This window comes from Notechis scutatus, chromosome 3 (assembly GCF_049901735.1).
Source record: "Notechis scutatus isolate UNSWTSFEM ecotype Mainland chromosome 3, rNotScu1.2, whole genome shotgun sequence".
Lineage (NCBI taxonomy): Eukaryota > Metazoa > Chordata > Lepidosauria > Squamata > Elapidae > Notechis > Notechis scutatus.
The window spans coordinates 29,545,034-29,561,130 of record NC_142011.1 but is presented as its reverse complement, the minus strand read 5'-3'; the positions used below and the strand labels follow the sequence as shown (position 1 = coordinate 29,561,130).

The window sequence follows — 16,097 nt, the reverse complement described above, 5'->3', positions numbered from 1 at the left end:
AACCTACACTCACCACCTTGTTATCTTCATTAGCTATTTGGACCTTTCATGAACAAAAGTATAGTAGAGACGGATGTTACATCCTTTTACAAAACTCAGAAGCCATTTTTTCCAGGTATAAATTATTTACTTCAGTACAACTTTGCTAGGAAAATTCTCAGGCAACAAAGAGATTATAAAAGAAAAAAAACACTCTCTGCTATATACATGTGTTCAGAAAGAGCTATAAGCTGTAATAAGCAAAATAAATTTATCTTATTTAGTCCATTAACAGGAAAAGGTCTAAATAATGTCACAAATAGCAGTTATTAGAAAAAAAATAACCTTTGCCCCAATTCTTGTTCCATGAGTGCCACAAAACTCTTATAGTACCTACCTTTTTAGCAGCACAGTAATTTCCATGGTAACCAAAAGAGATCTCTTATTTTAAAAGAAGGCTACTTAGGAATTCTGTAATGGCTTAATACAGTAGTTCTCAACTGTACCCAAAACTCAGGTGGGGTTCTATAGCCTTTTATGTGGGGCATGGGATAAATCACTGAAACTTAAAACAAAACTTCTTATAAATAATTCACATGCTAACAGAATGTATGATCATAAACACCATCATTCTCTTGGAAAAAGTGGGTATCTGGTGGGATCCAGATTCTTTGACAATATGTTTGGTGTGACTTCAGATGGCAAGATTGAGAACTGTGGAAAATTTTGTGAACCTGAGTAAACTCAGAACAGAAGATGTAATATATATGGGAAATATAAAAAAATAATTTCTCCCTCAAACATCCTGATGAGAGAGAAGTTCCCTGAGGATGGGCTCCACCACAAGCCTGAAAGTTAGGAAGACTGAATCTCTGGTCCCGATTCTGCAGATTAGATTCTGCAACTTCTTCCTGAGACACATATATTTGCCTCCATTTGTGAAAAATAATTTCCTACATCCAGACAAACCAATTGCCTATAGTTGAAGGGAAAGGGTGATTTTTTCCAAGCAATTTATAACATATATTTCATAAAAGAAGAAAAGTGAAATGAGCTAAGAAGGAAACTATACATTGAAATGTACAGCTACCAGTTTCCCAGAGGAATGAAAAAGTAGTTATAGAATTAACACATCATACTATGGTAGCTACTGTGGATTGCCTTTTACAAAGGGCCTATAGATATTTATTTTATATACTACCAGTACACTGAAACTAGTTACCAAGTAAACGGAAATATTCTAGATTTCTCCCCATCTCCTTCAACTTTCAGTTCTTTTTCCTGAGGTAATGCTTAATGTCCTGATAAATGATTTGCCATCTTACTCGATAGTGTTTGACGTAGCAGAATTCTATGCATTCAAATTCTTTTCATTTCCTGAAATGCAAGCGTCAGAAAAAGAGGGAAAGTCAAATGAATCTCAAAGTATACAAGTTTCTCCCTAGATAAATGTCCAGGATAACTGATAACAAGGCATTGAATTAATAGTTGGCCTTAACCACTAAAGGCTATTTTTATTTATTTATCATACCCGCCATATACAATTTTCATTACATATCGAACAATCTCAAGTATTAATGTATTGTGTAAACCCAACATTATAAAAAATCATAGTTTATAGCTTAATGCAAGAATGTGAAATTTGATTGTCTGGAGGGTCAGATTCTAAAATTGGGCAGAGCAAGCCCTATTTTAGCTTCCTACAAAACAACAAAGAGACACTTGCACACTTGCACTCATGCCATATCTCAACCCAGCCACACAATGGCAAAACAAACCCAGCCACACAAGGCAAACACAAATAATGATTTAGCATAGCATGTAAATTCGGCCACTGAATTATCTAACCCTGTTGGTTCGGTTCCACAATATTTCAACATATAGCCTCATTGAATGACCAGTAGATGACTTGATGACAAAATCCTTCTGCCTGAATTTGGCTGTTACCATTAGTGCCTCATTTATCAATGAAAATTACATGTGATAATAAGGACAGCAGTGTTATTGCAAAAAAAAAAAAAACTAACTTGCAATTTGACAACCTGACTAAGTGGACCCTAATGTTGCTGTTTGCACACAGAGAGAGAAATGCATACACACAGGATTGCATTTGGCAATTTATTTTGCCAGGAGCAACATTTCTTAAGCAATTGCTCCCTTAGTGAAAAAAGGGAGAAGGTAACAATCCTTGTCCTCAGTATTACTGTTCCAGTATTACTGATCTCCCCAGATATTAAAATAGAACTTTGTGTGTATATGGTGAAGATTTCATGGGAAAGAATAACTAAACTTCAACTTCCATGCATTCCAGCAACAAAAACGCTTTGCTGCATCAAAACCCTGGAAGCATAGAGATCTTTAGCAGCCAAAGGCTGATTCTGTCTCAGAAAATTCAGTTCAAACATTTTTTATCAGGACTTCCCACGGAATAGGCTGCATCAGTGTAAACAGCAGGTGAATTGCTCCATTTCATTTTGTTACTTTTACTGCAATGAAAGCTCATACATAAAACCTCTTTGTTCATAAACAAATAATTTGTTTATGATCTTTATTCATAAACAAATAATAACACAGAAAATACAAACAATTCAGAAATATATCAAGCAAACCATAACAATCAATTAAAAATACATGTCTGCTTATTATGCAAGTATATGTTAATTGTTGAACAAGAAGCTATTTTCACCCCTTATATAAGCAGTCAAGTTTAAAAAATTCAAACTATATTTCAGGGAATTTTTAATGTTAATTAGAACTAAGGATTATAATTGGCACTGGATATAAATTCAGGAAAAACAAGAATATTTTTTTAAAAACAAAGTACCATCAGGAACTAGTATAATGATGACTGGCTTAGGAGGCTTTCACAGGGAAATGAAGAATATATATCATTGCAAATAGCCAAACACAAATCAAAATTCTTTGTGTAGAAGTATGTGTGTGCATGTGTGTGTGTGTGTGTGTGTGAAACACAGAGAGAGGGAGGGAGGGAGAGAGAATGTGTGTTTATGAGTATGTATTATACACCTATACCTCATAACTCTAAGCTCTGGAGGAACACACAGTTACATCCTATGTGTAACAGCATGCTATGGGAAGTCAGACACAATGGTTTGTAAAACATTTTACAGCTTAAGGCACTGAATGAACCAAGCCAATTTTTATTTATTTAGCATACTGTATATTACATAGTTTGTGGAATGAATGAGTATGGAAAAAAGGATACTAGATTAGATGGGTCTGCTCTGGTGCAGACCATATGGTCTTCTGCAAGTTTTCTCAATGGCAGAAGACCAGTTATGGTACAGAAGGCTATTTGTTTAACAGTACTTTACTAATCTTTCTCATAAAACATGTAGTTCAAAAACCTTCATCCTTGTATCAGATGAAACTGATGCCACAAAATGATCAGTGCTGCAGATAAGTCTTTTAGAAGCCAAACTAGTTTGGAAAAAGTTGTTAGCAGAAAGAATATTTGAAAGCCTCTGTGAAACTACATATGCTTCACTGGTTCACACCTCATGGACAGTCACAGTTGTTTTAGCCATTACTTGTGGCAAAGCCACACTACAGGAATCCAAGCTACAGTAATGTCATCATACATTATTTGGATAATGGAAAATGTGATGCATTCCACTTTCTTCTCTCCATGAAGATAGTGCAAAATGTATTTATTCATTGTATCCTGCCTTTATTATTTTTACCAATAACTCATGGCAGCAAACATACCCATTTCATCTTTCTCCTCCAATTTCCCCACAACAACCCTGTAGGATGAGTTGTACTGAGAGGGAGGGAGCGGAGGAGAGACAGAGGGAGGGAAGGACAGAAGGAAATAGAGGGAGAGGGAGGGAGGGAGAGAGAGAGAGAAAGAGGAAGACAGAGACTGGTCAACCAGCTGGCTTTCATGGCTAAGATTGGACTAGAACTCATAGGCTTCTGATTTCTAGCAAAGTGCCTTTACCACTAGACCAAACTGGTGTACAAATTACAGTGATTGAGTACACATGTCGAACTAAATCCAAACCAAATAACTTTATGTAAAGCCTACCCATTTTTTGTATATGTGGGTTGTAATTATATTTGACAAAAATCATCTAGGTGCATAGAGAACAGTTCTTCTGTGTGTTTGTGTTACTTCTCTCCAGCACTCTGGATCCCCGATTTTTTTCCCCTTTCTCACAAGTGGATACTACACAAAATTTATGGAAACTGACTGTATACATAAGGTCCTGAAAACACAGATAAATGGCAAAGTCCAGGCTATAATGACATTATAACAGCTATGAAAGCAGCACCATCTGATGGACAACAGTTGAAGTGCACAGGTTACCAAAGGAGCTTTCGTACAGAGCTTTTTTTTTCTCCTTTTCTTTAATTATCTGAGCATTAGCCATGCAAGTTGGTTGGAAGGCATTAAATCTTCAGCAGTTAAGTATAATCTTCAAGGTGAAAGAAGCAACATTCTCTGTAGCTTCATTTACAAAACTAGATACAAAGTCCTGTTTATTTCTGTATTCTTTATCTCTACAGCAGCAAAGTGAGTAGCAAAAGGGTGGCAGTTAACATTCTGAATCCCATGGTGATTAACAAACAGAGGCAATAAAAAGTTCCTAACCTGCTTGCTAATGGTTGCTGCCCAATCTACTTTTAGTTTATAATTAAAAATTCCAATATTGTGTGTCTTCTCCTGTGTGTCCATATGTCTGGAAATTTATTTTGAGCATCAAATCACAATGGTATTGTTTAAAAATAAAATCTGAATGGCATTTTTTTCCACATCCTGAAAGCCTTGGGAGGTGTTTTTTTTTTTTGTGTGTGTAATTTATTCAAACTACACCATTGTTACTTGCACTTTCTGCAGAACATCTACTGCAGACTCATGATGGCAATGAAGTTACTTTATTGTTGATTCTACTGCAACAGTAAGAAGTAAAGATCGGCTATGTTTGCCATCATACAAAATCTCTATCAAGAATTTAAATTGAGAATCAGAGACTGTAAAATACATCATGATCAATGTTTTCATGCACGTTTACATCTCATACAACCATCCTAAATGCGTACTTTGAGTTTTCACATATTACAGTAAGCCACATTATTTTTAGTCCAGGATTGCTGTGTTCTGTAAACCCACAACTGGTGATTGGTAAACCACTGCTTATGACTTTTCCAGTTGTGTGAACTAGCCACTTTTGATTCATTCAACAAACCATGGTTAAATAACCTACTGCTTAGCATACTAAACAAATCTCACATGAATGAGGACCTTTGAAACTTGCAAGTTAATATGGAACTCAATTTCCTTCAAATTCACACATTCAAAAAATGTTCTAGTCCTGACATTGCTAACAATGCTAACAATGAAGATGTTGTTTAATCTGCAGTCTTACACTCTTTTACCTGGGATAGTCTTACTTACTCAGTGGAGCAGTATGACCCCATAAATAACCCCCCTTTATAGGAAATTACCCATTGATCTTTCCTCCCTCCCCCCCTTTTAAAATGAAATCTAAGATGACATTCCCTAAATGGCATTACCTAGATGCAACTGCATTAAAGGACATATTATCCATACCATTCTGTGTTTTATACTCTCTCTCTCTCTCTCTCTCTATCTATCTATCTATCTATCTATCTATCTATCTAATTTCCAGTGTCTTTACTGAAAAAGTTTATATTAAGCTTTATATATATTTCAGGCATTTGAACTCTGAACTCTTTTATTTAGCTGGAAATGTTGAGAGCAACCTGTTCTTTGTTCAAACTTGAAAGTCCCAACAGGAACCAGCCTTAGAAATGTGCAATAGGCAAACAGCTATACCTGCATAAAAGAATTTCAGACACACAGACGTGTAAACATAAATACAGATTTCCTGAGTTACAAGCATGGCAATCCTACCAAATAAAAATGACAATAATTAAAATACACAAAACTTGACACATTCCTTGGTACAGTACAGTGGTAAAGTACAGTGAAAGCCATATATAGTTGGCCTACATGGGGTGTTCATTAGAGCAAAAATTATCAGAGGATCCAATTGAACAACGGAAAACAGACTCAAAAGGATTTTCAGACTCTTTTTTTCCCTCCCTTATCTTCATGCCTTCAGAAACACAAACTCCTTCTAGATTAAAATGGCAGTTTTGGCAACTGAAACTGGAAACCACAAGTTTTTTTCCCAAGTCTCTAGATCCCAAGGGGTTAGATGATTCATGGAGAGGGTTGTACTGTAAAGGCAAATCACCCAATAAAGTGTAACTCTGTTGGGCAAGTTTTGAGTTAGTCTCCTGTTGTATGTACATTGTTTAAATGCTTGATGCGCCTCCTTTTCCTTTGATGGAGACCAACTGTTTGCTATAAAAAGAACTTGAATGTCTTGACTCTAATGAGAAGATGCCTTCAGTATCATATAAGAAGCAACATTTAAGCCTCTCTTGGTTAAAAATAATGGCACATCTATAAGGTTCCTAAGAAAGAAAAACCAAGCCACATAGAAAGAGAGCACCCTTATTTGGATATTGCAATTCTAATGTGGAACAAAAGACTTCAGCTACCTTTGTTTCCAGGTGGGCTCCATGGAAATTATTCCTAACCCAGGTAAACGAAGCATAGGGTTGCATTGAAATCATGCTTTTGCTGCCTTTAAGATGGGGGGGGGGGGGAGAAAGTATTTCGGCAAACTGCCCCCGGTAAGATTTTATCTTAGCAATTAAAACTCTCTGACACCTAAGACACCACAATCAGGGAACACAATCCAAGGACCTTCGGAAACTTAACCATGGAGAGAATGGCGACATGATCCGAGAGAGAGCGAGAGCGAGAGAGAGAGAGAGAGAGAGAGAGAAGGCAAAAGGTCCAGGAAACCTCGCAAGTCAATCCCGGACGCCTTAGAAGCGCTGGTTTACTTCAAAGCAAAGCACTGCTCTCACGCACACACACAAAAAGCTCTAGCCACGCTTCCCGCAAAAGCGAGGAGACGCTTACCTGCAAAGACTTGTCCCCGACTTCTTTGCAACAGCTGCAAGAGAATGGCAAACGTAGCAATCCTAGTCATTCTTTGAGGGAGTTCATATGCCCTTCCCGCGGCAATAGCAGCAGAAGAGCCGGTTCTCCGTGCGTCCGGCAAGCATCCCTTGCATTGATAAACCCGGAGAGTTGGGACTGGAGCGAATCTTCCGAACGCGGCTGAAGCCTCCGCTATCCCTGCTCTCAGGAATAGGACAAGCTGATTGAAGAAGCGAAAGCGGGGGGGGGGGAGATTTCCCCCGAGTCCTAACGCTCGTCTTTTCTCCCTCTCCCACTCACTCATACAGAGGGAAGGAGAGAGGGAAGGCGAGCGGGGGGGAATAAACAAGATAAAGCGCTACGCATCAGTCGCCCCTTGCTGTCTGCTTCACTATCGAAAAAACCCCCATCCTGCATTCCTTTTTGTTTTGGCACTAGGCGACTTGGAGGGCGGGGAAATGCGAGTCATTAACAAGACGTTTCTATGCCGGACACCCAGTCCGCGTAGAAAGGGAATGGGAAGGTTCTCAAAGCAAAATCAATGGAAAGATTGTTTGGTTTTCTGCGCGCGCGTGTGCCGCTGTGGGTACTCCGCCGCCTGAGGATGTGTATTCGCTGCTCTCCGCTCCAGCAGAAGCCCAGGAAGAGACAACCCAAAAACTGGCAAGCCGTTTCTCGTGTGATAAGGAGCTGCTGGTTACGTGTGGTCGGGAGGCAGGGCAGGAGAGAAATAAAAGAGAGAGGGGGAAGGGAGGGAGGATTGAGAGAGAGAGAGAGATTCTCACTTTTCCTCAAACGGATTAGGATTGCAGTTAAACTGCGCAACGGAAAGCAATGAGTCCCCCCTGCTATGAGCGTGAAAGTCTCAAAAATGCAAGGTTTCCGGGGGGGGGGGGCATTATTGGATCAAATATTCTAAAAGCGCTAACAGACATTTCCAGTTGAAAATAGTAATTTTCGTCATTATTCACTTAACTTCGGATCGAGCTGGCTGCTTTAAATACCTACGCTCAGCAGGCGCACTCAGGGACCGAGACATAACACGCTCCCAGGTTTGAAAGAGAGGACAGAAGGGTGCGTGAGGGAAGGCAAGCTTTATAAAGCGCCCGGATGGCCCCGAGCGGCTCAGCGGCTGGGTAGTCCCACTTTATTGGAGACAGTTACTAGTGATTGAAAGAAGGAATGGTAAGTTTATTACTGGCGCGCACGCACATCCGCCACCATCCACTTCTCCGGCTCTCGATGCATCTCGATTGCTGGGAATTATCCTCAAGTGTCGGGTTTATAAATTCCAACGGATGCCATATAAACCACCGATCCGGCTGCGGTGGGAGCTGTACTTCTCATGGCCTCTGGAGATTGTCAGTAATCCAGGTCATAGTTGTCCCAAAGGTGCTTTTTCAAGAGGCAAGTGGACTTTCTTGTTTCTTGGATTGAGAAGCGAAACGTCTTCACAGAAAAACCAAGAAAGTCCAGTTGCCTCTTGAAAAGGCACCTTTGGGACTTCTAACGACCTCTTGTAACTTTAGGGAAGTTTTTCTGAGGATCGCCAAGAAAACCTTTGCCTACTCACGAATGAAAACTGTGTACAGTTCACGAAGCGCTATTTTAACGCTTGGGGTGCTTAGATTGTGCTATCCCGCTACTCTTTCGTATTTCCAGACTCTACTCCCGCACCGACAAATCTCTTGTCAAACGCACCTCAGTAGTGAAGAGCAACGATATTCCCTACATAGCCAGTAGGGACCGCTGTTGCATTAAGAGTAATTCATTACCATATCATCGTCCTTGTATATAAAGCTTTTTCAGTTTAGTTTTTGAGATGCAGCGAGAGAGGATCGACAAGGCATGAACGTGGAGAGAAAATGTGGATAACAAGAGAAACACATCAGCCATGTGAATTATAATAAATGCTAGAAAGTAATTATTAAAAAGCTAAAATCAGTGCCACTTCAGAAGGGAAGTTAGTGTTTTGCCATTATACAGAAGTAGAAGAGTCGTACACATAGATTAGAAAACATAAGGTATGCCAATTAGAACAGAGAGAGATCAGGCCATTCCTTTTTAGGAAAGTAAAACTTGAAAAGTCTAAAACTAGATGTGCAAATTTAGTTGTTTATCAATAATTAAAAATAGACTATATGTAGCTCAGGGTTGAACTGTGGAGTTCTTTGTGCTCTCTGAGCTTGATTGTTTGTTTGCAGATGTTTCATTACCTGACTTGGTAACATTAGTGCTAGTGAGTGTGGGCTTTGCTTTTTGTTTATATGCAGTACCTTGTCCCATTAGTATTGGTAGGGGGTGTTTTCTCCTTAGTAGACTCCCTCCAACATTGACAGAGCAAGCTATTGCACATAAACACAGAACAAACTGTGCTTTCTTTTAATACTGAAACTATTACCTAATCAGGTAATGAAATGTCTGCAAATGAACAACCAAGCTCAGAGAGGACTAAAGACTAATTGTTTATACTTGATTATAAAACATTATTGAACTGGTAACATGCCATCCATATTCAATGCTAAATCCTTTTACTTTGTGTGCTAGGTAAAACTTTTGTAACTTGGAATTATGATACCTAAGCAAGTACGAACTTTAAGGAAAGACTTCTGCCAACAATATCTGTCTATCCATGTCACAGAAGAACCTCAAGTTGCTGGAGAAGAAGTAATTGGATGATTCAAAACTGAAAGGAAGAACATCAGTTCTGGATATTGAATGACTATTTCAAATGACTTTAACCATCAGGAAGAAAGAAACAAAAAGCAAGGGCAACAATAACCCACATTTTTTTTCTTTCACATAAATGCACAGCCATAAATGCACAGCCATAAATGCACAGCCATAAATGCACAGCCATAAATGCACAGCCATAAATGCACAGCCTACTGGTTTTTCAATTGTGGAGGAAATCAATTTTTGACTTGAATGGGACTGTTTAATATACAAATGTAGAACGTATTAAACAGTCCCATTCAAGTCAAAAATTGATTTCCCCCACAATTGAAAAACCAGTGGGCCAGGGATGGGGAACCTTTTATGGCTCACTCAGGAATTCTGTGAGTTGAAGTTCATAAGTGATAAAAGAGCCAAGTTTCCCTACCTCTGCTTTAGAGCACCCTGTGAATGGTTTGCAATGCCAGAATATTGCCCCAACAATCTGGGTTCTCAATTTTTCCAACCTTGAAAGGATGGAAGGTTGAGTCAACCTTGAGCCAGTCAGGATAGAACCCCTGACTATGGGCAGAATCAGCCAGCAATACTGTATCACCAAAAGAACTGGCAATATCATTACAGAACCATTGACTGAAATCTTAAAGAATAGAATAGGATTTTTTATTGGCCAAGTGTGATTGGACACATAAGGAATTTGTTTTGGTGCAAATGCTCTCAGTGTACATAAAAGAAAAGATACATTCATCAAAAGTCAAGAATTATAAGGTACAACACTTAATAATAGTCATAGGGTACAATAAGCAATCAAATCATACTAGGAAACAGTCAATATAATCAGCAAACAAATACTAGGTAACAGTCAATATAAATCGTAAGTATATAAGCAACAAAGTTACAGTCATACAGTCACAAGTGGGAGGGGATGGGTGATAAGGAGTGATGAGAAGATTAATAGTAATAGTAGTGCAGACTTTGTAAATAGTTGGACAGTTTTGAAGGAATTATTTGTTTAACAGAGTGATGGTGTTCAGGGAAAAACTGTCTTTGTGTCTAGTTATTCTGGTGTGCAGTGCTCTTTAGTTTCATTTTGAAGGTAGGAGTTGAAACAGTTTATGTCTGGGATGTGAGGGGTCTATAAATATTTTCACAGCCTTCGTTTTGACTTGTGCAGTATACTGGTCCTCAATGGAAGGCAGGTTGGTAGTAATTGTTTTTTCTGCAGTCCTAATTACTCTCTGGAGTCTGTGTCTGTCTTGTTGGGTTGCAGAACCAAACTAGACAGTTATAGAGATGCGGATGACAGACTCAATAATTCCTCTGTAGAACTGTATCAACAGCTCCTTGGGCAGTTTGAGCTTTCTGAGTTGGCGCAGAAAGAATATTCCTTATTGTGCTTTTTTGATGACATTTTTGATGTTAGATTTCCATTTTAGGTCTTGTGATATGATAGAACCTAGAAATTTGAAGGTCTCTGCTGTTGATACTGTGTTGTCTAGTATTGTAAGAGGTGGTAGTATGGGAGGGTTTCTTCTAAAATCTACCACCATTTCTACAGTTTTGAGCATGATTTGTTCCAGATTGTTCCGAGGCAAGTTGTGCAACCTCCCGTCTGTATGCGGATTCGTTGTTGTCTCGAATGAGACCAATCACTGTTATATCATCTGCAAACTTCAGTATTTTAACAGATGGATCGTTTGAGAATAGAGTAGAGTAGAGTAGAGTAGAGTAGAGTAGAGTAGAGTAGAGTAGAATAGAATAGAATAGAATAGAATAGAATAGAATAGAATAGAATAGAATAGAATAGAATAGAATAGAATAGACTTCTTTATTGGCCAAGTGTCATTGGACACACAAGGAATTTGTCTTGGTGCAATGAGATGCAGTCATTGGTAAGAAATTCCAGAATAGTCAATCTCAATCAAAGTAGTTCTAGACATCCTGATTTCATGGTCTAGTTTACATAGGAGGGCTGACAATTAAGCAGTGAAAAGCCACTGAAGCCATGCCCATTCCATCAATGGAAATTTTCAAGAAAATTGGACAACCATTTTTCCAGGTTGTGAGGATTCTAGTACCATTCAGGGGCTTGGATTAGAAGAAATCTCTTGCAACTCTATGAAAACATGAAGGCAAATTATATGTTATAATGAGTGCTTCCTATTGACCCATGTGTTTCATGCTTGCAAGGTTATAAACTGGGGGTGGGGATAAATGCTTTTTTTCTTTCTAATATTGACATAGTACCTATTTTTATCTCCACTGTAGCTGTGTAATGTCATGTTGCTTATATCCTTTGGGTTTTCCCTTGCCTGAAATGTGAGTTTCCTGCTTTTTGGCAGTGTTGCTGATCCACTATAATATCAGCAGCCTGTTTTCTCGTGCAAGCTAAGTGTCATACAAAAAATGCACTAAAGTAATGGCAGAAGCTGCTTCTCTATTAACTGTGGAACAAAAGTTTCCTGCTCACATCTCCCATTAATTATAAATAGCCACATTAGGGTATTATGTAATTAAATAACCATTTTTAAAGACTTCCTCTGCCTTACCTTGAATCTCAGCTTCTCTACTCTTGTCATCACCTTTATTCCAGCTTAAAATGAAATTGACACTGCTGTTTTAAACACTGCTGTCATAGAACTACCACTTATTATTTAAGTCACAGCTATGCAGAGTTGTAGTTTTAACATTCAGTTTATCAGAGTCAAAAGAGTGGGAGAAGTGCCATTCCAAGAGGTTCAGACCCTTATAGAGTTAATGAATTGAACGGTCAGTCCAAGTAGTGGACAGAGACAGTTATAGTCTGGGAAAATCGTATGCAAATGAGCCAGTCTGGAATGGCAGTTTTCCCCCTTGATGAAGTTTTTAAAAAGAGGAAGGGGAGAACTCCATTTTGCTTTTGCCCATTGTCTGTCCTATTGGAGCTCTTCTCCAGAGACTGAATAATATCCAGGTAGAAACTCAACATTAAGAAAACTAAGATCCACGGCATCCGGCCCTCTCAATTCCTAGCAAATAGATGGGGAACAAATGAAGGTAGTGACAGATTTTATTTTCCTGGGCTCCAAGATCACTGCAGATGGGGACTATAGCCAAGAAATTAAAAGATGCTTGCTCTTGGGGAGGAAAGCTATGGCAAATCTAAAAAGCAGAGACATCACCCTGCCAACAAAAGTGTGCATAGTCAAGGCTATGGTTTCCCAGTTGCAATATATGGCTGTGGCTGAGTGCCAAAGAATTGAGGCCTATGAACTATGGTGCTGGAGAAGACTCCTGTGAGTCTTTTGGACTGCAAGGAGATCAAACTGATCACTCCTAAAGGAGGACTGACTGCTCTTGAGAAGGCCAGATCCTGAAGATGAAACTCAAATACTTTGGCCACCTAATGAGAAGGAAAGACTCATTGGAGAAGAGCCTAATGCTGGAAATGATTGAGGGCAAAAGAAGAAGGGGATGACAGAAAATGAGGTGGCTAGATGGAGTCACTGAAGCAGTCAGAGTGAACTTAAATGGACTCCAGGAGATGGTAGAGAACAGGAAGGCCTGGAGGAACATTGTCCATGGGGTTGCAATGGGTTGGACACGACTTCATGACTAACAGCAACAAGAAAAGAAACCAGAACTCACATATGTCCATGATGAAGATCAGGAATTATACAGCAAAGTGTAGAGTAGTAAAGCTACTTGTGGATTAGAAATTTTATTTTATTTTATGGATTGTGATTTAAGTGTGGAAATTATAGGGTGAATCTAGGATAAAGGAACAGTGGGTCAAAATCTAATTTTCCAGAGATCATTATTTGTGGGCTCTTTTTTCTTTCTGTACTTTTTACCTCTAATTGTTTAACCTTGTTGAGTATAATAAATTCATAATGAATTTATTGAATTCATAATGAATTGGCTATACTTCTGCTTGGGAAAGCATTTGGGTAGGCTCTCTCTCAGATCAACTAATGAAAAGGGCAAGATTGCTACAAGCTTCCTCAATAAACCAGGACAGAAATAGATTTCTTTGGAGAAAAGCAGTAGCAGCATTTTTATCTTCCCAGGAGCTGGAGAGAAGGTGCAGGAATATGAAATACTTAAACACCCTTTAGTGGAAGGCAGTGGGTCCAATCCACTGCATACTATGTATAATCATAAATCATATTAGCCATCTTATTGAGGTAAAATTTTATCCCAAATAACTAAACATCTGAGGTTATATCCTGAAAAAATGCAATGGTTTTCTCAGGTGTTGGTATTATCTTTTCCCCAGCATGTTGTTTCATGTTCCTCCACAATCACATGTTGTTGTTTTTCTATTCAGTGAGCAGAATGATATCATGACCCCTTGTAGCCAGTGGAATCTGACTTTTTCTTTTGCTTTGACTTTGAACTACAACACTGCAGTTCATTCCAATCAGGCCAGTAGAAACTGATAGTGTGGATATGTGAAAGCAATCTGTTGCTTTGTTTACTGTAAACAAATTTTTACAGGAAAAGCAAAGCAAAAAGGAAATGCATGGTACCTAAAGAAATATTTCTACTATTAGTACTCAGCCAGTTCAGTTATAATTTTTAATATATTCTGTCTTTTTCCCCTCTCTTAGGTTTGGCATGAATGTAGGTGCACTGAAGCAGTCACCAAAGAAACATATATCTAGATTCCTGTGTAGTATAACAGGGGAATATTTCCAAATGAACATTTGTTACAGTGCAGTAAAAGTGAGTGCATTGGATTCCAAATTGGAAACTTCAGCATGCCAACATGAATACCAATTCAGAAAGGCTTGGAGAAAGAGAAATAGACTTTACTCTTGACTCTAGAAAGCAAAGCTCAGAAAATAAGATGGTAACAAGGGAAAAGAAGTGACTGAAACAATAGACAGAAAATAGTGCAGGTGGATCACACTAAAAAAAGAAGCTGTGGACACAAAAGTTAAGTTACTTTGTGGCTCTGCTGGGAGTAAGGCCAGAGCAGGTAGGGGAAGAAACTACTGGGCACGTGGGTACATAATAGGCTACATCTTAATCAGACACAGGGGCTGCGTTCACATGATATGCTGAACCACGAACTAGCCATACTTTACCTTAGCCTGGTGTCCATATAGTTACTTTGTGCTTCAGTAGTTTCATGAAAACCCAGAAAATAAAACTGAGTAAATATGGTTGTTAACCATGAGTAATTGTATTGTACAAATACGGCCAATATGTTGTATAAATATAGGCAATGAAATAACCATGGTACAGTTAACCATGGGTAAACTTGTTGTTTGAACAATGCCAGTTTCTCACTTGGTACTCAAGTGATAATCTTATTTCTGGCATGTTGTCAGAATTCCTGGCTCAGTTCTGATTGTTGGCTTAAAGCTGGGGAAACTATTAAAAACATTGTCATCAGCTTGTAAGATTTACACAGTTGTTACTATGATCTTTTCCCACCGCTTATGAAGTAAAGAGATGACTCCCCTGTTTGGGAAAATATTCACTCCAGTGAATCCAGACTTGAATGGCAGACAATGTATTTGTATTTAATTTATTTTATTCAATTTATATAGGTCCACCTCTCAAACCAGTTACTTTGGGCAGCAAACAATTAAAACTTAATTATTTGTAGTATATGCATCAGCTGTTCCGTCCTCTTATCTATTGCCTTATATTCTTTACTTTAATCTGGTGGCAATGGCTGCAATCATTATTATTACCAAATCTTCTATTCAAGAACCTGAAAGGGGGAAAATAGAAATACAAATGACAAGCCATTGAACTGATTAAATAAAGCCTTTGGAAGTATGCAACTGATGAAACTATTGAAGTTACTAGGAATTGTTCCATTGTCCTTACTGTGCCAGTACCAGCATTTAATTCGTTCAATTGTATGCTGCTTATACTGTTAGGAATCCATTCTTCTAGGAGGAGCATCTTCTAGGAAAATCTACTCTGTGACTCTACATATAGTCCATACATTTACCTCTCAAGTAAGCTGAATAATTCAGTACCAGAAAAGATTTATCGCAGGAATAGACTTCCACCATTATAGTTGGAATAATAATTTCAGTCTAGACTTTTCACTTTCCCATTTGACTTTTAGGGTAAGTTTTACATACTCTTCATTTTTTGCCATGCAGGTATCATCTTCATATCTCAAATAGTTAACGTTTCTGCCTGTAATTTTTATTGGACTTTTGACTTTCATCCAAGTTATAATTCCTCAAAACTGCCTCTGTATATAAACTGAATAGACATGGCAATATGGTATGGCCTTATTGTACACCTTTTCTAATCTTAAACCAGCCTGTGTCTCTGTAAGTGGCTTCTTAATTGTTATAGAGTGATTTTATTAAATGAGTTAAGTGTTGCCCATTTCTTTCAGGTACATCTAAAATTTTTCATGTTCAGCACAAAGGCTTTGATATAGTTAACAAAGCATCCTTTTACACTTATATGTTTGTTT

At 38.4% G+C, this 16,097-nt stretch overlaps 1 protein-coding gene across 2 annotated transcripts in view; it reads right to left on the bottom strand.

The window, feature by feature from the left end:
- Nucleotides 1-7,661, bottom strand: part of PTPRT (protein tyrosine phosphatase receptor type T) — a 687,970-nt gene extending 680,309 nt beyond the window's left edge. The window contains exon 1 of one of the 2 annotated variants that reach the window (XM_087959374.1): nucleotides 6,968-7,661. In XM_087959374.1, coding sequence (XP_087815500.1) covers nucleotides 6,968-7,292 — 325 coding nt within the window. In that variant the 5' untranslated portion in view covers nucleotides 7,293-7,661. The remainder of the gene's footprint in view (nucleotides 1-6,967) is intronic. The other variant, XM_087959375.1, reaches the window with a different exon arrangement.
- Between the last annotated feature and the right edge of the window lie 8,436 nt (nucleotides 7,662-16,097).